The sequence below is a fragment of the Carcharhinus amblyrhynchos genome, chromosome 8, assembly GCF_965287045.1.
Source record: "Carcharhinus amblyrhynchos chromosome 8, sCarAmb.v2.hapA, whole genome shotgun sequence".
NCBI lineage: Eukaryota > Metazoa > Chordata > Chondrichthyes > Carcharhiniformes > Carcharhinidae > Carcharhinus > Carcharhinus amblyrhynchos.
This window is the reverse complement of record NC_137331.1, coordinates 16,821,879-16,848,356: the sequence shown is the minus strand read 5'-3', so window position 1 is coordinate 16,848,356 and position 26,478 is coordinate 16,821,879. Positions and strand designations below refer to the sequence as shown.

The following is a 26,478-nucleotide window of genomic DNA, read 5'->3' as shown; positions in this document are numbered from 1 at the left end:
TTATTTGTGATATTTATAAATGATTTGGAGGAGAAGGGTAGGCTGCAATGTTGGGCAGAGAAATGGCAGATGGAATTTAATCCAGATAAATGCGAGATGATGCATTTTGGAAGAAATAATGTAGTGGGGAGTTGCATGATAAATGGTAGGCCTATTAAGAGTATATAAACGCAGAGGGACCTGGGGGTGCAAGTACACAAGTCATTGAAGGTGGCAGTACAGGTGGAGAAGGTGACGAAGAAGGCCTAAGGTATGCTTGCCTTTATAGGGAGGGGTATAGAGTATGAAAGCTGGCGTCTAATGTTGCAGTTGTATAGAACATTGGTTCGTCTGCATTTGGAGTACTGCATCCAGTTCTGGTCGCCTTACTACTGGAAAGATGTGGAGACCCTGGAGAGAGTGCAGAGAAGGTTTACCAGGATGCTGCCTGCTATGGAAGGACTGCGCTATGAGGAGAGATTGGGCAAATTGGGGCTGTTCTCCTTAGAAAGGCGGAGAATGAGGGGAGATCTAATAGAGGTGTATAAGATTATGAAGGGCATAAATTGAGTGAACAGAGGTAAGCTTTTTCCTAGGTGGGATACAAAAATTACGAGGGGCCACGGGCTTGGGGGGGGGGGGGGGGGGGGGGAACGAGGTATAATTCGGATGTTAGAAGGAGGTTTTTCACACGGAGGGTGGTGGGGGCCTGGAATGCACTGCCAAGTAGGGTGGTGGCGACAGGCACGCTGGAGTTGTTTAAGGCTTACTTAGGTAGTCACATGAGCGGACTAGAGATGGCGGGATACAGGAGACTGTTCTAAATAAAGATCAAGAGCCTTAGGACGTCCCTGGGAATCAACTGATTCCTACGGACGTTCCAGCATATTTCATGGCTCACTTGTCTTATTTCTGAGCTTCTGGGGATTCTGTAAATGCCTGTCTGAGTTTTGCATGTTTATTGATGTCTTTTCTTTTACTTCACAGGTCATTCGGTCCGCCTTGTTGCCCAACAAGGGGCATACACGCGATGGGTCGTGCGAGGGCTGCTCTTGGATATTCGAGAGTTGCCTTGTGCTTCACATCGTTAGTGTACGCTTAAACTGGACTATCTGACGGGCAACACGACAGCTCAGTGACTATCACTGTTTGCTGTACAGATACATGGATTTGGGCCGGTGTCTGTGGGAGTTTGCACATTCTCTCCACGATTGCGTGGGTTTTCTCCGGGTGCTCCAGTTTCCTCCCACTCTCCAAAAACGTGCCCTTAGGCTGATTGGTGTAACAAATTGTCCCTAAATTAGTCTTCCCTCAATCTTCCCCAGTAGGCGTAGACGAAGGTCTTGGGTAGAGGGGGGCACTCAATGTTAAAATGGCGGCACGGGCTCGTTGGGCCAAAGGGCCTGTTTCCCGTGCTGTGTTGTTCTTTGTTCTTTGAGAACGTAGGTGGCCTTGTCCTGATTAGTAGGTTTACAGATGATGCAAAGTTGGAGGAGCTCCGGATGGGGCAGAGGATTGCCAGTGGATACAGCAGGATATAGATAGGCTGGACACTTGAGCAGAGAAATGGCAGATGGAATTAAGCTTGGAGAAATGCAAATTGATGCATTTTAGAAGGTCTAATGGCAGAACCCTTAGAAGCATTAACATACAGAGGAATCTCAGTACAGGTCCACAAATCCCTGACAGTGCAACATGAACGGATAAGGTGATCAAGAAGGCATGTGGTATGTTTTTATCTGTCAGAGCATAAAGTATAAAAACTGGCAGTTCATGTTGCAGCTGTATAGATATTTGGTTAGCCCACATTTGGAATCTTGTGTGCAGTTCTGGTTGCCACACTACCAAAAGGACGTGGAGGCTTTGGAGAAACGGGAAGATGTGTAGATATTCTGGATCAGGTCAATCACAAAAAGAGAAGGTATTAGGCATCTTAAAGAGCATCAAAGTAGATAGGTCCCCAGGGCCTGATGAGATCTACCTCAGAATACTGAGGGAGGCAAGGGCGGAAATTGCTGGGGCTTTGACAGAATTGGCTACAGGTAAAGTTCCAGAGGACTGGAGGATAGCTTATGTTGTTCCATTGTTTAAGAAGGGTAGTAGGAATAATCCAGGAAATTATAGGCTGGTGAGCCTTACGTCAATGGTAGGGACTGTAGATAGGGCTTTAAACTAATTGGGGGGGGGAGGGTGCGAGGGTAGGTGAAATTACAGGGTCGAAAGTAAAGGAGAGGGTACAGGTACGGGAAGAGGCCAAGGATGTCCCAATAATAAAGGGAGTAGGGGGCGTGAGTAAGGTTGGTGGCGTTCCTGCAAATAGGGTACAGGTGAAGGCTGGGATGAAGGCACTTTATCTGAATGCATGAAGCATTCGGAATAAAGTGAATGAGCTGGTGGCGCAGATCAGCACAAATGGATATGATCTGGTGGCCATTACAGAGACGTGGCTGCAAGGTGACAGAGACTGGGAGCTGAATGTCCAGGGGTATCAAGTGTTTAGGAAGGATAGGTGGGAGGAAAAATGGGGGGGGGGGGGCGTAGCTCTGCTGATTAAGGATAGCATCAGGGTGGTAGTAAGGGATGATATAGGAGCCAAAGAGCAGAGGGTGGAATCGTTGTGGGTGGAGATTAAGAACAGAAAAGGGAGGAAGACGCTGGTGGGTGTCGTCTATAGGCCCTCAAATAATGATCTGGAGGTGGGGCGGGCTATTAACGCGCAAATAAATGCGGCATGCAGGAATGGAATGGCGATAATTATGGAGGATTTCAATCTACATATTGATTGGTCGACCCATGTTGGACGCAGTGGGCTGGAGGAAGAGTTCTTGGAATGCTGCCGGGATAGTTTCCTTGAACAGTGTGTGTTGGAGCCGACGAGGGAGCGAGCTATCTTGGATCTGGTGTTATGTAATGAGGCAGGTAGAATTCGGGACCTTGTGGTGAAGGATCCTCTTGGGAAGAGTGATCATTGTATGGTGGAGTTTCTGATGCAGATGGAGGAGGAGAAAGTGGGTTCCCGGACCTGTGTCCTTTGTTTGAACAGAGGGGAGTACGATAGAGTGAGAGAGGAATTGGCGAATGTTGATTGGGGAAGCAGATTGGAAGGTAGGTCTGCTGAGGAACAGTGGAGGATCTTTCAGGAGATCTTTCTTGGTGCTCAGCAGAAATTTATTCCGATGGTTAAAAAGGATCATAGGAGGAGAGATAATCAGCCGTGGATAACGAAGGAGGTAAAGGAAAGTATTAAATTAAAAGCGGATGCGTTTAGAGTAGCTAAGAGTAGTGGGTGAGAAGAGGATTGGGAGAGGTTTAAATGTCAACAAAGAATGACAAAGAAGTTGATAAAGAAGGGTAGGACAAACTATGAAGCTGGGCTAGCGCTTAATATAAAAAAGGATAGCAAGAGTTTTTATAAATATATAAAAAGGAAGAGGCTGACTAGGGTGAACGTTGGACCCTTAGAGGATGAGAGGGGGGACTTAGTGGTAGGGGATGGGGAAATGGCTGAGGCCTTGAATAACTTTTTTGTATCGGTCTTCACAGAGGAGGACGTGAATAGTTTGCCGGGTGTTAGCAATGGAAAGATGGTAGGAGTGGAGGGCCTGAATGACATTATTGTTACTAGAGAGGCAGTGCTCGACAGACTGGAGGGACTGATTGTGGACAAGTCCCCAGGACCGGATGGAATGCATCCAAGGGTTCTGAAAGAAATGGCGGAGGTGATAGTGGATGCCTTGATGATTATTTTCCAAACATCGCTGGATTCCGGGGAAGTGCCGGAAGATTGGAAAACGGCTAATGTTACGCCGTTGTTTAAGAAGGGTGGCAGGCAAAAGGCAGGGAATTATAGGCCGGTTAGTTTAACGTCTGTTGTAGGTAAAATGTTAGAATCCGTGATCAAGGAGAAAATGGCGAGGCATCTTGAGGAGAATTGTTTGATAGAGCAGACGCAGCACGGTTTCGTTAAGGGGAAGTCGTGTCTGACGAATTTATTGGAGTTCAATGAGGATGTGTCTAGGGCGGTGGATAGAGGAGAGCCGGTGGATGTGGTGTTTCTTGATTTTCAGAGGGCGTTTGATAAGGTGCCGCACAAGAGGTTATTACAGAAGGTTAGGGGGCATGGAGTTGGGGGTAGGGTGTTAGCATGGATAGGGGATTGGCTGTCAAATAGGAGGCAGAGAGTGAGGGTCAATGGGTGCTATTCGGATTGGTGGTTGGTGACTAGTGGAGTGCCCCAAGGGTCAGTGGTGGGGCCTCAGCTATTTACCATTTATATAGATGATCTAGGGGAGGGAACCGAGTGTATGGTGTCGAAATTTGCTGATGACACCAAGATTGGTGGAACGGCAAATTGTGCGGAGGGTGTGGAAAGTCTGCAGAAGGATCTAGATAGGCTGGGCGAATGGGCCAGGAACTGGCAAATGGAAGTTAATGTTGGCAAGTGTGAAGTTGTCCAGTTTGAACATAAGAACATAAGAAATAGGAGCAGGAGTAGGCCATCTAGCCCTTCGAGCCTGCCCCGCCATTCAATAAGATCATGGCTGATCTGTCGTGGCTCAGTTCCACTTTCCCGCCCTCTCCCCATAACCCTTAATCCCCTCTCTTATCAAGAACCCATCAACCCGCTTCTTAAAAATATTTAGCGAGGCAGCCTCCACCACTTCAACGGGCAGAGAATTCCAGAGATTCACCACCCTTTGAGTGAAGAAGTTCCTCCTCAACTCCGTTCTAAACCGCCTCCCCTTTATCTTGAGGCTGTGCCCCCTAGTCCTACTGTCTTTTTTGAGCGGGAAGAGTCTCTCCACCTCTATCCTATCCATCCCATTCATCATCTTATACGTCTCAATGAGATCTCCCCTCATTCTTCTAAACTCTAACGAGTACAAGCCTAGTTTATTCAGCCTCTCCTCATAGCTCAATCCCCTCAACTCCGGTATCAGCCTAGTAAACCTCCTCTGCACTCCCTCCAGGGCCAGAAGGACTATTACTTACATGGTGAAAAACTGCAGCACGCGACGGTGCAGAAGGACCTCGGGGTCCTTGTGCATGAGTCGCAAAAACCCAGCCAGCAGGTGGTCAGGAAGGCAAATGGGATGCTGGCCTTCATAGCGAGGGGGATTGAATATAAAAGTAGGGAGGTCTTGCTGCAACTGTACAGAGCACTGGTGAGGCCGCAGCTGGAGTACTGTGTGCAGTTTTGGTCGCCGCACTTACGCAAGGATATTTTGGCCTTGGAGGGAGTGCAGAGAAGGTTTACTAGGCTGATACCGGAGTTGAGGGTGTTGAACTATGAGGAGAGGCTGAATAAACTAGGCTTGTACTCGTTAGAGTTTAGAAGAATGAGGGGTGAACTCATTGAGACATATAAGATGATGAATGGGATGGATAGGATAGAAGTGGAGAGGCTCTTCCCGCTCAGAAAGGACAGCAGGACTAGAGGGCACAGCCTCAAGATAAAGGGGGGGTGGTTTAGAACGGAATTGAGGAGGAACTTCTTCACTCAAAGGGTGGTGAATCTCTGGAATTCTCTGCCCGTTGAAGTGGTGGAGGCTGCCTCGCTAAATATATTTAAGACGCAGGTTGATAGGTTTTTGATAGGCAAGGGGATTAAGGGTTATGGGGAGAGGGCGGGAATGTGGAACTGAGCCACGACAGATCAGCCATGATCTTATTGAATGACGGGGCAGGCTCGAAGGGCTAGATGGCCTACTCCTGCTCCTATTTCTTACATTCTTATGAAATTATTAGAAAAGATTCTTAGGGACAGGATTTACTCACATTTAGAAACAAATGGACTTCCTGGTGATAGCATGGTTTTGTGAAGGAGATGCCTCACTAACTTGATTGAGTTTTTCGAGGAACTGACGAAGGTGATAGATGAGGGATGTTGTGTTCATAGATTTAAAAGTTTATTAGTCACAAGTAGGCTTACACAATGAAGTTAATATGAAAATCCCCTAACTGCCAAACTCCAGTGCCTGTTTGAGTACACTGAGAGAGAACTTAGCATGACCAATCTACCTAACATCTTTAGATTGTGGAAAGAAACGAGAGCACCTGGAGGAAACCTACGCAGACACGGGGAGATCGTGCAAACTCCACAAAGACAGTGACCTGAACTGGGAATCAAACCCTGGTCCCTGATGCTGTGGGGCAGCAGTGCTAACCACTATGCTACCGTGCCGCCCCTCAATTAAATCTTTGACAAGGTACATAATGGTAGACAGGTACAAAAGGTGAAGTTGCCTGACGGGGTCAGAGGCGAGGTGGCAAGGTGATGCAGAACTGGCTTGACCGTAGAAGACAGAGGATAGTTATAAAGGGGTGTTTTTCTGAATGGAAGGCTGTGACAAGAGGTGTTACACAGGGATCAGTTCTGGGACTTTTCTTGTTTGAAGTACATAAAGAACAAAAAAAACAAAGAAAATTACATCACAGGAATAGGCCCTTCGGTGCTCCAAGCCTGCACCGACCATGCTGACTGACTGAACTAAAACCCCCTACTCTCCTGGAAATAGAAATGTCAATTACTAGGTTTGAGGTAAATTGGGGAAAGTTTAAAGGAGATGTGAGAGGCAAGTTTTTTACAGAGAGGGTGGTAATTGTCTGGAATGCACTGCCAAAGGAGGTGGAAGAATCAGATGAATAGTAACGTTTAAGCGGCAGATTGACAGATACATGAATGGGCAGGGAATAAAGGATAATACTGGGTAGAGTCTGAAGGCATCAGTTTAGAAAAGTGTCATGTGTCAGTGCAGGTTGATGGGCCAAAAGGCTGTTCCTGGTTTTTGTTCTTTATATGAATTATTAACTAATTTGCTTGAAATTTTAAAAATATCCTGGATTGTTTTCACTAGCTACCAGGAGATTGATGCTGATTCCAGGAGGTTCCCAGCCATTCCAGGAGGGTTGACAATCGGAGCAAGATAGCATATCTGAACTCATTCTTCATGAAAGACATCACTTACTGCTATATCCTGTTCCCACTGTAACCAACCTTTCCTCCAATCATTCATTGTTACCAGTTGAGAATGTTTAACTTTGCATAGCTCAATGAATCTTACAAAATCAGCTTTTTAACATCACGTGTACACATTTCACAATAGCCTTTATGAAATGTAGTTGCAGTTTGTTATAGTCAATGTATATTTGGCAAAAAAAATCATAGAATATGACAGTTGAGGAAGTTATCAGTCACGATCTCCTGTTTCTCTTAGCTTTGCAAGCTTGGCCCCGTTAAATGCATAAGAACATAAGGACTTGGAGCAGGAGTAGGCAATTCGGCCTACTTCTGATCCTAGTTCTTATTTAACTGCTCCGCATGTAATATTGGCCTCAACTCCACCTTCCTGCTTGTACATCTTAGACCTTCAAACCCTTACTAATTAGAAATCTATCCACCTCTTCCTTAAACTCACTCAATGTTCTGGCATCCATTATGCTCTGGGGCAGTGAATTCCACAGACTCATCACTCTTTGAGAAGTAATTTCTCCTCATCTGCAACTGCTTGTCCTAAAACTATGACCTCTTGTTTGGATTGCCCCACTAGTGGGAAACATCCTTTCCATGTCTACTTTATTAATCTCCCTCATTATCTTGTACAACTCAATTAGATCTCTTCTCATTTGTCTAAATTCTAAGTAGTATAGACCTAAAGTGCCCAATCTTTCTTCGTAAGCCAAACTCTTCATCTCTGGAATCGATCTAATGAACCTCCTTTGAACTGCCTCCAATGCAACTAACTATATCGCTCCTCAAGAATGAGGACAAAACTGTGCACAATATTCTAAATGTGGTCTCATTAATGCAGCAATGCTACTTTTATATTCCATTCCTTTTGCAATAAATGCCAAGATACAATTTGCCTTCCCTATTACCTTCTGAACCTGTATATAAGTTTTCTGCAATTCATGAAGGACACCTAATCCCCAAGTTTCTCTCCGTTCAGGTAACTGAATGTATTTTGCCTACCGAAATGGATAATCTCGTACTTACTCATACATAGGTGATGTGATCGGCGCAACTTGTGGGCCGAAGGGCCTGTTTGTGCTGTAGTGTTCTATGTTCTATGTTCTATATACAGATGGAGTATAATGTTAGCAAGTGTGAGGTTATCCAGTTTGGCAGAAATAATAGTAGGAAGGATTACTATTTAAAAGGCAAAAAGCTGCAGCATGCTACGGTGCAGAGGGACCTGGGGATCCATGTGCATGAGTTGCAAAAACCCAGTCTGCAGGTGCAGCAGGTGATCAAGAAGGCGAATGGAATGCTGGCCTTTATAGCGAGGGGGATAGAATATAAAAGCAGGGAGGTCTTGCTGCAACTGAACAGGGCACTGGTGAGGCCGCAGCTGGAGTACAGTGTGCAGTTTTGGTCGCCGCACTTGTGCAAGGATATATTGGCCTTGGAGGGAGTGCAGAGGAGGTTCAGTAGGCTGATACCGGAGATGAGGGGGTTGGCCTATGAAGAGAGAATAAATAGACTGGGTCTGTACTCATTGGAGTTTAGAAGGATGAGGGGGGATCTTATAGAGACGTGTAAGATAATGAAGGGGATGGATAGGGTAGAGGTAGAGAGATTCTTCCAGCTTAGGAAGGATAGCAGGACTAGAGGGCACAGCCTCAAGATAAGCGGGGGGGGGGTGGTGCAGTGGTGCAGTTTAGAACGGAGTTGAGGAGGAACTTCTTCACTCAAAGGGTGGTGAATCTCTGGAATTCTCTGCCTGTTGAAGCGGTGGAGGCTACCTCGCTCAATATATTTAAGTCATGGGTAGATAGACAAGGGAATTAAGGGTTATGGAGAGAAAGCGGGAAAGTGGAACTGATCTGCTTCAGATCAGCCATGATCTTATTGAATGGTGGGGCAGGCTCGAAGGGCTAGATGGCCTACTCCTGCTCCTATTTCTTATGTTCTTATGTACTTATCCCTATTAAATTCCATCAAATTTTGCCCCATTCACTTAACCTATCCATTTGTAAATTTCTTAATTCATTATCACAATTTACTACCCCACCTATTTTAGTGCCATCTGCAAACTTGGCTTTGATACCAACTATCCCTGCATCTTAGTCAGTAATATAGATTGTAAATAATCAGTTACATAGAGCATTGAACCCTACAGTGCAGAAACAGGCTCTTCGGCCCATCGAGTCTGCACCGACCACAGTCCCATCCAGGCCCTATCCCCATACCCCTACACATTTACCCACTAATCCCTCTGACCTACACATCCCAGGACACTTGGGGACAATTTTAGCATGGCCAACCAACCTAACCTGCACATCTTTGGACTGTGGGAGGAAACCGGAGCATCCGGAGGAAACCCATGCAGGCATGAGGAGAACGTGCAAACTCCATACAGACAGTGACCCGAACCGGGAATCGAACCCAGGTCCCTGGAGCTGTGTAGCAGCAGTGCTAACCACTGTGCTACAGTGCCGCCTGGTCTTGCCAACCAGAAGAAAACACACTTATCCTGACTCTCTGCTTTCTGTTGGTTAGCCAATCCTCTATCCAAGCTAAAAAATTACCCATTATACCATGCGAACTAACCTTGTGTGCTAACTTTTTGTGTAGCACTTTATTAAATACCTTCTGGCATTCCAGATATACTACGTCTACAGGATCCCCATTATCCATCTTGCTTGTTATATCGTCAAACAACTCAAGCAAATTAGTCAGACAGAATTTAACCTTCATAAAACCTAACTAACTCTATTTAAAATGGATTCTAATAAATTCCCGATTATCGATGTTAAACTAATTGGCCTATAGTTTCCTACATTTTGCCTTTCTCCCTTTTTGAATAAGAATGCTAAAAAGCATTTTTCCAATCCTCTGGAACCTTTCCCGTGCCCAGGAAATTTTAGAATATCGTAACCATCCACCATCTCCAATGCCATTTCCTTTAAAATCCTGGGATGTATAAATTGGATATGCCAGCGTTGGACTGGGGTAAACACAGTAAAAAGTCTGACAACACCAGGTTTAAGTCCAACTTAAACCTGGTGTTGTCAGACTTTTTACTATGTATAAATTGGCAAGTCATGTTGCAGCTTTATACAACCTTAGTTGGACCGTACTTGGAATATGGTATTCAATTCTGATCGCCGCAGTACCAGAAGGATGTGGAAGCTTTGAAGAGGGTACAGAAAAGATTTACCATGATGTTGCTAGATAAGGAGGGCATTAGCTATGAGGAGTGGTTGGAGAAACTTGGTTTGTTCTCACTGGAACGATGGAGGTTGAGGGGTGATCTGGTAGAAGTCTACAAGATTATGAGGGACATGGACAGAGTTGCCCAGGGGAAAAGAGACAATTACTAGAGGGCATAGGTTTAAAGTATGAGGGGAAAGGTTTAAAGAAGATGTACGAGGCAATTTTTTTACACAGAGGGTGGTGGTGCCTGGAACTCTCTGCCAGGGGAAATAGTGGAAACAGATAAGACAGTGACTTTTAAGGGGCCTCTGGCCAAATATGTGTCTAGGATGGGAATAGAGGAATATGGTATCCGGAAGGGTGGGGGGTTTTAGTTCAGATGGGCACCATGATTGGTGCAGGCCTGGATGGCTGAAAGGCCTGTTCCTGTACTGTGATTTTCTTTGTTCATTTGTAAGCTATCAGACCTTGGGAACTTCCTGCCTTCAATCCCAATAGTTTGGCGAGTACATTTTCCCAATGATGATGGTTCTAAGTTCTCCTCTTTCCATAACCTCTGCATTTTCTGTTGCTGGGATGTTCTGTTGCCCGTGTCCTCCATTGTTAAAGCTGAGGTAAAATATTGATTTAGTGTTTCAGCCATTTCTGTGTTCCCCGCTATTAGCCTCATCTTCCAAAGGACCAATATTCACTTTAGTTACATACATAATACATATCCAATTCATTTTTGAAAATTACTACTGAATTTGGAATGTTTCTGTTCTCACACTATCTTGAATATGGTATATATATTTGGTTTTATTGCCTGTCATCAAAATGCTTCACGTTATACTTTTACATATTGCTATACATCTCAAACAGGATTTTGAATTTAAAATCAAAGGGATTAATTTTGCGCTTTTGAAATTGAATCTCAGGTGGTGTCACACTAAAGGAGAAAAGGCGACATCGATCTCACAAGTTCTTGTGTTTGAGAGTTGGGAAGCCCATGAGGAAGACATTTGTATCGATTGCAAGTGCTACCATGCAGCAATATGCCCAGAGGGACAGGAAACATGAGTACTGGTTTGCAATACCACAGGAAAGGTAAGTTAACCTAACACCTTGGAAGGCCCGAGTATCACAGTAGATTTGGTCAGCATGGTGGTTTAGTGGTTAGCACTGTTGCCTCACAGCGCCAGGGACCCAGATTCAAATCCCGCCTTGATCCACTGTCTGTGTGGAGTTTGCACTTTCTCCCCGTGTCTGCGTAGGTTTCCTCCAGGTGCTCCGGTTTCCTCCCACAGTCCAAAGATATGCAGGTTCAGTGGATTGGCCATGGTAAATTGAACCTAGTGTCAGGGGGATTAGCAAGGTAAATGTGTGGGATTACGGGGCTAGGGCCTGGGTGGGATTGTGTTCGGTACAACTTGATGGGCCGAATGGCCTCCTTCTATCCTGTAGAGATTCTATTCCATGATCTCTCTTAAGACTCAAAATGCCTGATGAATACATATGCAAATTCTTAGGACCAAGTTCTTATTTTGAAGTGCTAATCCATGGCATGAGTTAACAGTAATGGTTTGAGCGTTGTGCTTTCTAAATAAGTAAATTTTGTACAAGGATTTTATAACTCAGAATTATTTCTTTCCACTTTCTTCACCCATTCTCCGTACAGCAGATCACCTAATTAATTTCCCTATACCTCATCCCAGAAACGTTCAGAAGAGTATTAGTTACTGTATCAATTAATACTGGATTAGGTAACTAGAGATTATGGGCTGGATTTTCAGAGTTGGGAGCTTTCATGGAACACAGTACAGCAGAGGAACAGGCCGTTTGGCCCTCCAAGCATATGCCCCATCACGTAAACCTATCTAACCAACTGCTTATATCCCTCTATTCCCTGTTTGTTCAGATGCCTATCAAGATAAGTCTTAAATGTGGCTAACGTAACTGCCTCAGCCACCTCATTTGGCAGTGCGTTCCAGGCCCCCACCACCCTCTGTGTAAAAAAAAAAACTTCCCCTGCACATCTCCACTGAACCCTTCCCCCACCTTATCTTGAATTTGTGCCCCCTTGTAATAGTAATTTCTGTCCTGGGAAGAAGCTTCCAACTGTTCACCCTATCTATACCTCTCATAATTTTATAAACTTCTATCAGATCTCCCGTCAGCCTCCATCTTTCCATAGAGAACAATCCCAGTTTATTCAATCTCTCCTCATAGCTAATATCCTCCATACCAGGCAACGTTCTGGTAAACGTTTTCTGCACTCTCTCCAAAGCCTCCACATCCTTCTGGTCGTGTGGTGACCAGAATTGGATGCAATATTTCAAATGTGGTCAAACCAATGTATTATACAACTGTAACATAATTTGCCAACTTTTATACTCGATGCTCCTTCTGATAAAGGCAAGCATGCCATATGCTTTCTTCACCACCTTTTCCACCTTAGCTGCCACTCTTGAGGATCTGTGGACGTGCAGTCTCCGATCTCTCTGTTTGTCTATGCTCCTGATTGTTCTGCCATTTATTTTATAGCTCCCATCTGAATTGGATCTACCAAAATGCACCACCTCACATTTAGAGTCATAGAGGTTTACGGCATGGAAATGGCCCTTCGGCCCAACTTTACCATGCCACCCTTTTTTTTTAAACCAGGCTAAATTCCATCTGCCATTTCTCTGCCCAATTTTCTAGTCTATCTCTATCCTGCTGTATTCTCTGACAGTCTTCATTACTGTCTGTAACTCTGCCAATCTTAGTATCATTTGCAAGCTTGCTAATCAGACCAGCTACATTTTCTTCCAAGTTATTTATATATATTACAAACAGCAGAGGTCCCAGCACTGACCCCTGCAGAACGCCACTAGTTACAGACCTCCATTCAGAGAAACACCCTTCCACCGCTACCCTGTGTCTTCTGTGGCCAAGCCAGTACTGAATCCATCTAGCTAGTTCACTCCTGATCCTGAGATTTAATCTTTTGCACCAACCTGCCATGAAGGAACTTGTCGAATGCCTTATTAAAGTGGACATTAAGGTAGACAAGTCCCCAGGACCTGATGGGATGTACCCTAGAATACTGAGTGAGGCAAGGGAGGAAATTGCTGGGGCCTTGAGAGAAATCTTTGTATCCTCACTAGCTACAGTTCTGAACTCCCACTTACCTGATGAAGGAGCAGCGCTCCGAAAACTAGTGAATTTTGCTACTTAATATACCTGTCGGACTTCAACCTGGTGTTGTTGACTTCTTACAGGGGAGGTCTCAAAGGATTGGAGAATAGCCAGTGTTGTTCCTTGTTTAAGGATGATAGCAAGAATAATCCAGGTAATTTCAGGCTGGTGAGCCTTACATCAGTGGTAGGGAAATTATTGGAGGGGATTCTTCAAGACAGGATTTATGCCCACTTGGAAATAAGTGGATGTATTAGTGAGAGGCAACTTGGTTTTGTGAAGGGGAGGTCATGTCTTACTAACTTGATCGAGTTTTTCGAGGAAGTGACGAAGATGATTGAGGGTAGGGCAGTGTTGTCTGTGTGAACTTGTGTAAGGCCTTTGACAAGGGCCCTCATGGCAGACTGGTACACAAGGTGAAGTTGCATGGGATCAGAGGTGAGCTGGCAAGATGGATACAAAACTGGCTCAGTCAAAGAAGACAGAGGGTAGAAGTGGAAGGGTGCGTTTCTGAATGGAGGGCTGTGACAAGTGCCGTTCCTCAAGGACCTTTGCTGCTGTAATATATATAAATGATTTGGAGAAAAATATATCTGGTTTGATTAGTAAGTTTGCGGATGACACAAAGGTTAGTGGATTTGCGGATAGCAATGAGGACTATCAGAGGAAACAGCAAGATGTAAATCAGTTGGAGACTTGGGCGGAGAGATGCAGATGGAGTTTAATCTGGATAAATGTGAGATAATGCATTTTGGAAGGTCTAATACAGATAGGAAATATACAGTAAATGGCAGAACCCTTAGGAGTATTGATAGGCAAAGGGTGCACTGAAAGTGGCAATGCAGGTGGAAAAGGTAGTCATGAAGGCATACAGCATGCTTGCCTTCATCGGCCAGGGCATTGAGTTTAAAAATTGGCAAGTCATATTGCAGCTTTATAGATCCTTAGTTAGGCCGCACTTGGAATATAGGGCCTGATTTTACCATTTTGATTTTAAGTGCTGAACCTGTGCACAATTCAGATCCAACTTGGAAATCTGCTTTCAGGTGCCCCCATACGCGCTTAGTCTGAAAAAAAGATTGCGGGTCTGAATTGTGCTGTGGGGGGGATGTCATGCCCAAAACCATCGGAGCACTGAACTGTGCACGCGCAGTTGGAAAAAATTTGAAAAAGAGTGCCCGTGTCAGATCGTTTCTGGGCCGCAAAAAGTGGATAAAGCAGCCCGGGAGCAAAACGCGGAAGCGTCGGCCCCCCACAGACATTGCCCACCCCTATAACATAACTGTCCCCCTTATGCGCCCACCCCCCTGCTACCCAGACCCCTTCCCCCCCCACCTGTTGTCCACAGTGGCAGCGGACCCCCCCCCCCCCCCCCCCCCCCCACTCCCCACCAGAGATCCACCTGGCCTCTTCTCCACCCTCTTTCCCCCCCCTCCCCGCCCCCCCACTTCCCCACCCCCACTTCCCCACCAGTGAGTAATCGGGCCTCCCCCACCAGAGATACATCTTACCCGCCTCCCTCCTCCTCCCCTTCCAAACCAAGGGACAATCTGGCCTCACTGTCTTTCCCCCACCGCACCCCCCTCCCCCACAAGGTACATCTGACCCGCCTCCTCCTCCCTTCCCACCCCCTTACTGGGGAATGATCTGGCGCGCCACCTTCTCCCTCCCGCCCACCCAGACAACAATCGGGCCTCCTTCCTCCCTCCCCCCCCACCAGAGAATGATCTGACCCACCTCCCTCTCTTCCCACCACTGACCTGTTGGAAGCTCTGAACTCACCTCTTCAGCAGCTGGAGCACCCGAAGCAGACTTTTATTCAGCACATCCATTTCGACACGATTCCAGATTGGTGAATGAGGTGGTAAAGGGGGAAATGTCGATAAAGTTCATTAATTCAATTTAAATGCATGCAAGTGCACTTAAATCACCGTTGCGCCCGTTTCGGGCACGAATCGGATCGCAGCCATTCTTGGGCATCAGTAAAATGGCCATTTGCGCAGGCGCAGATCACATTAATGGCCTCACGTTATTGCGCCCGCATTGGTAAAATCGGGCCCATAGTGTTCAATTCTGGTTGACACACCACCAGAGGCTGTGGAGGCTTTGGAAGGGATACAGAAAAGATTTACCAGCATGTTGCCTGGTATGGAGGGCATTAGCTATGAGGAGAGGTTGGAGAGACTTGGTTTGTTCTCACTGGAATGACAGAGGTTGAGGGGCGACCTGATAGACGTCTACAATATTATGAGGGGCATGGACACCATGGATAGTCAGAAGCTTTCTCACAGGGTGGAAGAGTCAATTACTATAGAAGGCACAGGTTTAAGGTGCGAGTGGCAAGGTTTAAAGGAGATGTACGAGGCAGATTTTTTACATGGAAAGTAGTGGGTGCCTGGAACTCATTGCTGGGGAAGGTTGTGAAAGCAGATACTGTAGAGACTTTCAAGGGGCGACTTGATAAATACATGAATAGGGATGGGAATAGAGGGATATGGTCTCCGGAAGGGTAGGGTACTTTCATTCAGTCGGACAGCATGGTTGGTGCAGGCTTGCAAGACTGAAGGGTCTGTTCCTGTCCTATAATCTTCTTTGTTCTATTATCCTGTCAGCCTCGAATCTGCCTCAAGAAACATGACTACTGCCAAGAACAATTGGGAAACTGCAATGCCACTCAAATCAAGCATTTTCTATCTGCAACCAGCTCCATTCCCATCACTGGCAGGGTTCAAATATCCTGCCCATGTAATCTGCTCATGCGTAAATATTTGTACTATTCCAATAAAGATCAGTGCATAATGATCTGGAGAGAATCCCTGGTCAGTTATCTTTGCTGGTGACCCAGGAGAACCAAGACCAAGGGGAGACTTGGTGGCACATTATTAGTACTGCTGCCTCACAGCTCCAGGGACCTGGGTTCCATTCCCGTCTTGGGACACTGTGTGATAGAGTGGATTGGCCCATAGCCTTGAATGTTAAGGCATGCCAAGTACTCATCCAGGAACTTTTTAAACGAGTTAAGGCATCCTGCCTCCACTACCCTCTGAGGCAGTGCATTCCAAACTATCACCACCCTCTGAGTAAAAGTGTTTTTCCTCGGATCCCTTCTAAACCTCCCACCTCTCACTTTTAACTTGCGTCTCCTTGTAACAGACCTTCAACTAAGGGGAACAGCTGTTCCCTACCACACCGTCCATGCCCCTCATAATCTTGAACACCTCAATAAGGTCACCCCTCAGTCTTCTCTGCTCCAACAAAAACAACCCAAGCCTATCCAGTCCCCCTTTATAACTTAAATGTTCCATCCAGATAGCATCATGGTGAATCTCATCTGCACCCTCTCCCATGCGTTCACGTCCTTCCGACGATGTGGTGAACAGAACTGCACACAGCTGTGGCTTCACCAAAGGTCGATACAACTCCATCATGCCTTTTTCACTACCCTATTGACCTGCCTTTCCGCCTTCAGGGTCTATGGACAAACACGCCAAGGTCCCTTTGTTCTTCAAAACTTCCCAGGGTCAGAACTTTCGTAGTTTACTTCCTTGTCGAATTACTCCTTCAAAGTGCATCACTTCACACTTTTCAGGGTTAATTTCCAACTGCCACTTTTCTGCCCATTTGACCATCTCATCTATACCTTCCTGTAACCCAAGGCACATATCCAAACCCACCCCACCCCACATACACACGCACACATAATCATCTATGTCTCCTTACAGCCTCAAAATAAGAATTCCATTTCATGTCAAGGCAGTTTTGTGCTCCAAGGAACTCCAATTTCAATTCACAAACTGTGTATCTATGAAAAAGTCTAGTCAGTTAAGAATTGATATGAAACTAGATTTTAGAAACAAGATTACTGTACTGATTCACTCAATTCTCTTTCATGATTTTAAAAAAAATTTGCAGTTATGAAGAACATTATTTTAACATGTAGCTCACTGGGATGATTCTCCTAAGTGTCTGAACCATGTAGACCAGTAAGATCTCAGGTTTAGTCCATTAGTAGCACTAGATTATCTGATCACTGCTGACAATAAATAAGGTTGTAAAACAAGTCTTCATAGAAATCATAGAAACCCTACAGTGCAGAAGAAGGCCCATTTGGCCCATCAAGTCTGCACCATTAATAATCCTACCCAGGCCCTACCCCTTTAACTCACTTGAGATTTGAGAGATGACAGCATTTGTGTTGAGGACTCTCACGTTTCTTTGCTGCCCCCACTTCACCAGTAGCACAGACAAGGTCTGTCTCCTCCGAGGCTGGCTCAATGTCACGTTCTCACAGGCTAGTGAGCCTTTCATCAGTGCTGGGAAACTGTTGAAAAAGATTCTTAGAGACAAGATTTACTCATATTTGGAAACGAATGGTCTTTTAGTAATAGCATGGTTTTGTGAAGGGGAGGTCATATCTCACTAATTTGATTGAGTGTTTTGAGGAAGTGACGAAGATGATAGATGAGGGAGAGGCAGTGGATGTTGTGTACGTGGACTTCGGTAAAACCTTTGACAAGGTACCTCAAGATAGACTTGTACGGAAGGTGAGGTCACCTGACAGGATCAGAGGAGAGCTGGCAATATGCATATGCAACTGACTTGGCCACAGAAGACAGGGTACAAGTGATTTGGAGAAAAATGTAGTTGGTCTGATGGGTAAGTTCGCAGATGATACAAAAATTGGTGGAGTTGTGGATAGTGAAGAGGATTGTCAGAAGATACAGCAAGATACCAACCAGTTGGAGACCTGGGCGGGGAAATGGCAGATGGAGTTTAATGCATTTTGGAAGATTCAATGCATGTAAATGATAGAACCCTTCGGAGTATTGACAGGCAGAGAGATCTGGGCGTACATGTCCACCAATCACTGAAAGTGGCAATGCAGGTGAATGAAGTAGTCAAGATGGCATACGGCATGTTTGCCTTCATCGGTCGGGGCACTGAGTATAAAAATTGTCAGGTCGTGCTGTAGCTGTACAGAACCTTAGTTAGGCCTCATTTAGAATATTGTATACAATTCTGTTGCCACACTACCAGAAGGATGTGAATGCTTTGAAGAGGGTACAGAAGAGATTTACCAGGATGTTGCCTGGTCTGGAGGGCATTAGCCAAGAGGTTGGATAAACTTGGTTTGTTCTCGCTGGAATGACAGGTTGTATAATGACCTGACAGAGGCTTACAAGATAATAAATGGCATGCACAGAGTAGATAGTCAGATGCTCTTTCCTAGGTTAGAAAAGTCATGTATGAGGTTTAAGGTGCGTGGGGAAAAATTTAGAGGAGATGTGCAAGGCAAGTTTTTTTACACGGTGAGTGGTGAATATCTGGAACGCTCTGCCCGGGGAGGTATGGTAGCAGGTATGATAGCGACATTTGAGGGGCAACTAGACAAATACATAAATAGGAATACATAAATGAAGGGAAGAGGCGGCACAATAGCACAGTGGTTAGCACTGCTGCTTCACAGCTCCAGGGACCTGGGTTCGATTCCTGGCTTGGGTCACTGTCTGTATGGAGTTTGCACATTCTCCTTGTGTCTGCGTGGGTTTCCTCTGGGTGCTCTGATTTCCTCCCACAGTCCAAAGATGTGCAGGGTAGTTTGACCAGCCATGCTAAAATTGCCCCTTAGTGTCCTGAGATGTGTAGGTTAGAGGGATTAGTGGGTAAATGTGTGAGGATATGGGGTTTGGCCTGGGTGGGATTGTGGTCGGTGCAGACTCGATGGACTGGATGGCCTCTTTCTACACTATAGGGTTTCTATGATTCTACGATACGGACTCCATAAGTGCATAAGGTTTTAGTTTAGGCAGGCATCATGATCGCAGACTTGGATGGCCAAAAGGCCTGCTCTTGTACTGTACTTTTCTTTGTTCTATGACTTTTTTTTTCCTTGAAGCGTCTGAGTTTCCCAACTCAGGCCTGACTCCAGCTGGCTGTGCCCACTGACACCTATTGTGCTCTTCTTTGCCCTACAATGGCATGGATTGGGAGATTGTAGGTGGAATGAGATTATGGAAGTGCATGATCAGCTATGAACATATTGAATGGTGATGCAGGCTTCAAGGGCCGAATGGCTTTCTCCTGCACCTATCTTGTATTTTTCTATATCTTTAAGGATGCTAATTTTTTGATTGGCCATTCAGTCAAACTCTATTAACAATGTTTTATCGCAATTTAGCCTTCATAAGAATGTACAGGGAGAGAAGCATAACTGAAATAAAAGAGAAACTGTGTTGAAGAAGTTTGGTCAAAGTGGTGGTTTTGTGGCTGGAAATCCACTGACTGGGTGTACGCCCAGTCACTTCCATGGTATTTAAAGTAATAAGTTTGGATGGCAACACAGATATACTGGAGTGAAGGATTATTGTGCAATCCATTGACCTATCCTTTAGTATCATTGTCATTAGACACCAACTCATCAACATACATTTTCAAATTATTGATTAAAAGTTCTAGATGTGGACTGCTTTAAAATTCATGCAACAACACATCCTGTACACAACAAAATTTCATTAACATAAGTTATTAAACTGTTCCTCCTCCTAGAATGCACTGCGTGTAGTAATAATAATAAAATGAAATTGAAACAGTGTGCATCTTGCTCCTGTTAGTCCCAGAGAAGTATATTGAACTTTGTTTCCACTCATCCTACCACTTCCTGCTCTTAGACTGTAACCTCATCCAGCCAACCATCTATAACTGCTCTCCTTAATACCAATGCAGTAATTACCTCTGGTATCTGATGCTGTATTGACCAGTCAAGAAAGTGTTCATATTTATTCAGTTGGAACTATTTGCTTTGCAGGGCCGAACATCTGTATGTCTTCTTCGTACAGTGGTCTCCTGATGTGTACGGGAATGAAACTGGAGAGTCAGTGAAGGAGCCAGGATTCATGGTTGTCACAAAGAATGAGAAGTCTGAAATGAATGAGAATCTCAGCAATGATTTAGTGCTCAAAGACTGGGAGGTAAAAGTATTCTAAGATCAATTCCTTTCCAACTTTAGGAAGCTGCATAGAATTCTTTATCTGGTCACTTTTTAAAAAATTATGCATGTGTTGCTTAAATTTTGAAAGAACTAGACGTAGGAATTCATATGGTGCGGTTGCACGAAAGAGGTGTTATTGGATAATAAATTGTATTGCAGGGGAAATGAATGTCAAGCACTGTGGATAATGAGGAGCCATTTTGCACCACATCCAAAGATCAATTTCTATCCTCTGCCTATGATTGGACTTTTTTTGTTAATTCTAAGAGTCACCTCAAAGTATTGTTAATATGTTTGTTGTGGAACTGGTGGCATATCTAAAGACATTCAACACAGGTGAATCAATAGCAGCTTATTCAGTACAAGTATGTGTACAGAGGGTAGCACCCTTTGGTTGCTCTAAAGTTACTTAAAAAATGTACAGTTCCTGGGCTGGATTCTCTGGCCGTGCTCGTCTCAAAACCGGAGAATCCCATCTGAGATCAAAGGACCTTTGCATGGTCTGCCCCCCATTTGCTACAATTTCCGCAGTGGAGGAGGTGTATGGAGGTGGATAAATCTCCTGGTCCTGACCAGGTATTCCCAAGAACACTGTGTGAGACTAAGAAGAAATTGCGGGCTGAGATATTTGTGTCATCTGTGGTGGGGACGTTCCTCGAGAGGATTCAGAGGGATAAGATATACAGGCATTTGTAAAGACAGGGTTTGTTTAGACCATAAGACATGGGAGCAGAATTAGGACAGTTGGCCCATCGCATCTGTTCCAGCATTCAATCATAGCTGATATTTTTCTCATCCCCATTCTCCTGCCTTTTCCCCATAACCCCGATCCCCTTATTAATCGAGAATCTATCTCTGTCTTAAAGACACTCAATGACCTGGCAAAAAGTTCCACAGATTCACCACTCTCTGGCTGAAGAAAGAGGACCTCATCTGTGTTTTAAAGGAACATCCCTTTAGCCTGAGGTTGTGCCCTCTGGTTATCGTTTTTCCTACTAATGGAAACATCCTCTCTACGTTCGCTGTATTCGGGCCTCACAGTATCCTGGAAGTCTCAATAAGATCCCCCCTTATCCTTCTAAACTCCAACGAATTCAGACCCAGAGTCCTCAACCGTTCCTCAAACGACAAGTTCTTCATTCCAGGGATCATTCTTGTGAACCTCCTTTGGACCCTTTCCAAGGCTAGTACATCCTTCTTCAGACACAGGGTACAAAACTGCTCACAAAACTCCAAATGGGGTCTAACCACAGTCTTATACAGCCTCAGAAGTGCATCCCTGCTTTTGTATTCTAGCCCTCTCAACATGAATGCTAACATTGCATTTGCCTTCCAAACTGCTGAGTGAATCTGCACATTAACCTTAGAACATAGAACATTACAGCGCAGAACAGGCCTTTCGGCCCACGATGTTGCGCCGACCAGTTAAAAAGCAATGACCCTCTAACCTAAACCAAACCCTTACCATCCATAAACCTATCCACGGATCTCTTAAACGCCCCCAAACTAGGCACATTTACAGCTGCAGCAGGCAGGGCATTCCAATCCCTCACCACCCTCTGGGTAAAGAACCTACCCCTGACATCCGTCCTATAACTACCACCCCTTAATTTAAAGCAATTTAGAAGAATCTTGAACAAGGATTCCCAACTCCCTTTGTGCTTCTGTTTTACCTATTTAGAAAATAGTCTGTGCCTCCAGTCCTTCTTCCAAATGCATAATCTCACCCTTTTCCGCATTGTATTCCATCTGTCACATATTTGCCCACTCCCCTGACCTGTCCAAGTCCTTGGGCAGCCCTCCTGCTTCCTCAGTACTACCTGTTCTGCTACATATCTTTGTACCGTCAGCATGGCTTTGTGCATGGGAGATGATGCTGCACAAATTTGTTAGATTTCTTTGATGACTTGACCAGGAAGGTTGATGAGGGCAGGGCGATAGACGCAGTCTGTATGTACTTGAGTAAGGCCTTAAGAACTTCCACATAGGCTGCTCTGAAAAGTTTGATCACATGAAATACGGGGAGAGCACCCGAACTGGATATACAATTAGCTTCATGGTAAGAAGCAATGGGTAATGGTGGAAGAGAGTGAGCACGCCGGCGACAGACAGAGAGACCAAGCGCGCCTGCAAGAGAGACAGAGAGAGAGAGAGAGCGAGCGCGCCTGCGAGAGAGACAGAGAGAGGGAGCGCGCCTGTAAGAGAGACAGAGAGAGAGAGCGAACGCGCCGGCGAGAGAGACAGACAGAGAGAGAGAGCGAGCGCATCTGCGAGAGACAGGGAGAGAGAGCGAGCGCATCTGCGAGAGAGACAGAGAGAGAGAGCGAGCGCATCTGCGAGAGAGACAGAGAGAGAGAGCGAGCGCGCCTGCGAGAGAGAGAGAGCGAGCGCGCCTGCGAGAGAGAGAGAGCGAGCGCGCCTGCGAGAGAGAGAGCGCGAGCGCGCCTGCGAGAGAGAGAGCGCGAGCGCGCCTGCGAGAGAGAGAGAGCGCGCGCGCCTGCGAGAGAGAGAGAGCGAGCGCGCCTGCGAGAGAGAGAGAGCGAGCACGCCTGCGAGAGAGAGAGAGAGAGGGAGCGCGCCTGCGAGAGAGAGAGAGGGAGCGCGCCTGCGAGACGGAGAGAGATAGAGGGCGCGCCAGCGAGAGAGAGAGAGAGAGAGAGATAGAGGGGGCGCCAGCGAGAGAGAGAGAGAGAGAGATAGAGGGGGCGCCTGCGAGAGAGAGAGAGGGAGCGCGCCTGCGAGAGAGAGAGAGGGAGCGCGCCTGCGAGAGAGAGAGAGGGAGCGCGCCTGCGAGAGAGAGAGAGGGAGCGCGCCTGCGAGAGAGAGAGAGGGAGCGCGCCTGCGAGAGAGAGAGAGGGAGCGCGCCTGCGAGAGAGAGAGAGGGAGCGCGCCTGCGAGAGAGAGAGAGGGAGCGCGCCTGCGAGAGAGAGAGAGGGAGCGCGCCTGCGAGAGAGAGAGAGAGGGAGCGCGCCTGCGAGAGAGAGAGAGAGGGAGCGCGCCTGCGAGAGAGAGAGAGGGAGCGCGCCTGCGAGACGGAGAGAGATAGAGGGCGCGCCAGCGAGAGAGAGAGAGAGAGAGAGAGATAGAGGGGGCGCCTGCGAGAGAGAGAGAGAGAGAGAGCGAGAGGGACCGCGCCTGCGAGAGAGAGCGAGAGAGAGGGAGCGCGCCTGCGAGAGGGAGAGAGAGGGAGCGCGCCTGCGAGAGAGAGAGAGTGAGCGCGCCTGCGAGAGAGAGAGAGAGAGGGAGCGTGCCTGCGAGAGAGAGCGAACGAGCGCGCCTGCGAGAGAGAGGGAGCGCGCCTGCGAGAGAGAGAGAGAGAGAGAGGGAGCGCGCCTGCGAGAGAGAGAGAGCGAGCGCGCCTGCGAGAGAGAGAGAGCGAGCGCGCCTGCGAGAGAGAGAGAGCGAGCGCGCCTGCGAGAGAGAGAGAGGGAGCGCGCCTGCGAGAGAGAGAGAGGGAGCGCGCCTGCGGGAGAGAGAGAGAGCGAGCGGGCCTGCGGGAGAGAGAGTGAGCGAGCGCGCCTGCGAGAGAGAGAGAGAGCGAGCGCGCCTGCGAGAGAGAGAGAGCGAGCGCGCCTGCGAGAGAGAGAGAGCGAGCGCGCCTGCGAGAGAGAGAGAGGGAGCGCGCCTGCGAGAGAGAGAGAGGGAGCGCGCCTGCGAGAGAGAGGGAGCGCGCCTGCGAGAGAGAGAGAGAGGGAGCGCGCCTGCGAGAGAGAGAGAGGGAGCGCGCCTGCGAGAGAGAGAGAGGGAGCGCGCCTGCGAGAGAGAGAGAGGGAGCGCGCCTGCGAGAGAGAGAGAGGGAGCGCGCCTGCGAGAGAGAGAGAGGGAGCGCGCCTGCGAGAGAGAGAGAGGGAGCGCGCCTGCGAGAGAGAGAGAGGGAGCGCGCCTGCGAGAGAGAGAGAGGGAGCGCGCCTGCGAGAGAGAGAGAGGGAGCGCGCCTGCGAGAGAGAGAGGGAGCGCGCCTGCGAGAGAGAGAGAGGGAGCGCGCCTGCGAGAGAGAGAGAGGGAGCGCGCCTGCGAGAGAGAGAGAGGAGCGCGCCTGCGAGAGAGAGAGAGGGAGCGCGCCTGCGAGAGAGAGAGAGGGAGCGCGCCTGCGAGAGAGAGAGAGGGAGCGCGCCTGCGAGAGAGAGAGAGGGAGCGCGCCTGCGAGAGAGAGAGAGGGAGCGCGCCTGCGAGAGAGAGAGAGGGAGCGCGCCTGCGAGAGAGAGAGAGGGAGCGCGCCTGCGAGAGAGAGAGAGGGAGCGCGCCTGCGAGAGAGAGAGAGGGAGCGCGCCTGCGAGAGAGAGAGAGGAGCGCGCCTGCGAGAGAGAGAGAGGGAGCGCGCCTGCGAGAGAGAGAGAGGGAGCGCGCCTGCGAGAGAGAGAGAGGGAGCGCGCCTGCGAGAGAGAGAGAGAGGGAGCGCGCCTGCGAGAGAGAGAGAGAGGGAGCGCGCCTGCGAGAGAGAGAGAGAGGGAGCGCGCCTGCGAGAGAGAGAGAGGGAGCGCGCCTGCGAGAGAGAGAGAGGGAGCGCGCCTGCGAGACGGAGAGAGATAGAGGGCGCGCCAGCGAGAGAGAGAGAGAGAGAGATAGAGGGGGCGCCTGCGAGAGAGAGAGGCGAGAGAGAGGGAGCGCGCCTGCGAGAGGGAGAGAGAGGGAGCGCGCCTGCGAGAGAGAGAGAGTGAGCGCGCCTGCGAGAGAGAGAGAGAGAGGGAGCGTGCCTGCGAGAGAGAGCGAACGAGCGCGCCTGCGAGAGAGAGCGAGGGGCCTGCGGGAGAGAGAGTGAGCGAGCGCGCCTGCGGGAGAGAGAGTGAGCGAGCGCGCCTGCGAGAGAGAGAGAGAGCGAGCGCGCCTGCGAGAGAGAGAGAGCGAGCGCGCCTGCGAGAGAGAGAGAGGGAGCGCGCCTGCGAGAGAGAGAGAGGAGCGCGCCTGCGAGAGAGAGAGAGGGAGCGCGCCTGCGAGAGAGAGAGAGGGAGCGCGCCTGCGAGAGAGAGAGAGGGAGCGCGCCTGCGAGAGAGAGAGAGGGAGCGCGCCTGCGAGAGAGAGAGAGGGAGCGCGCCTGCGAGAGAGAGAGAGAGCGAGCGCGCCTGCGAGAGAGAGAGAGGGAGCGCGCCTGCGAGACGGAGAGAGATAGAGGGCGCGCCAGCGAGAGAGAGAGAGAGAGAGAGATAGAGGGGGCGCCTGCGAGAGAGAGAGAGAGCGAGAGGGAGCACGCCTGCGAGAGAGAAAGAGGGAGCGCGCCTGCGAGAGAGAGAGAGGGAGCGCGCCTGCGAGACGGAGAGAGATAGAGGGCGCGCCAGCGAGAGAGAGAGAGATAGAGGGGACGCCTGCGAGAGAGAGAGAGAGCGAGAGGGAGCGCGCCTGCGAGAGAGAGAGAGAGAGAGGGAGCGCGCCTGCGAGAGAGAGAGAGGGAGCGCGCCTGCGAGAGGGAGAGAGAGGGAGCGCGCCTGCGAGAGAGAGAGAGGGAGCGCGCCTGCGAGAGAGAGAGAGGGAGCGCGCCTGCGAGAGAGAGAGAGGGAGCGCGCCTGCGAGAGAGAGAGAGAGCGAGCGCGCCTGCGAGAGAGCGAGAGGGAGCGCGCCTGCGAGAGAGAGAGAGAGGGAGCGCGCCTGCGAGAGAGAGAGACGGAGCGCGCCTGCGAGAGAGAGAGAGGGAGCGCGCCTGCGAGAGAGAGAGAGAGCGAGCGCGCCTGCGAGAGAGAGAGAGGGAGCGCGCCTGCGAGAGAGAGAGAGAGCGAGCGCGCCTGCGAGAGAGAGAGAGGGAGCGCGCCTGCGAGACGGAGAGAGATAGAGGGCGCGCCAGCGAGAGAGAGAGAGAGAGAGAGATAGAGGGGGCGCCTGCGAGAGAGAGAGAGAGCGAGAGGGAGCGCGCCTGCGAGAGAGAAAGAGGGAGCGCGCCTGCGAGAGAGAGAGAGAGGGAGCGCGCCTGCGAGACGGAGAGAGATAGAGGGCGCGCCAGCGAGAGAGAGAGAGATAGAGGGGACGCCTGCGAGAGAGAGAGAGAGCGAGAGGGAGCGCGCCTGCGAGAGAGAGAGAGAGAGAGGGAGCGCGCCTGCGGAAAGAGAGAGAGGGAGCGCGCCTGCGAGAGGGAGAGAGAGCGAGCGCGCCTGCGAGAGAGAGAGAGGGAGCGCGCCTGCGAGAGAGAGAGAGGGAGCGCGCCTGCGAGAGAGAGAGAGGGAGCGCGCCTGCGAGAGAGAGAGAGAGCGAGCGCGCCTGCGAGAGA

At 48.6% G+C, this 26,478-nt stretch overlaps 1 protein-coding gene across 5 annotated transcripts in view; it reads left to right on the top strand.

The window, feature by feature from the left end:
- oxr1a (oxidation resistance 1a) overlaps positions 1 to 26,478 on the top strand; it is a 588,813-nt gene that overhangs the window by 395,362 nt on the left and 166,973 nt on the right. For all 5 annotated transcript variants that reach the window (XM_080193724.1, XM_080193727.1, XM_080193723.1 and 2 more), the window contains 2 exons: positions 11,056 to 11,224; positions 20,103 to 20,265. In XM_080193724.1, coding sequence (XP_080049850.1) covers positions 11,056 to 11,224; positions 20,103 to 20,265 — 332 coding nt within the window. The remainder of the gene's footprint in view (positions 1 to 11,055; positions 11,225 to 20,102; positions 20,266 to 26,478) is intronic.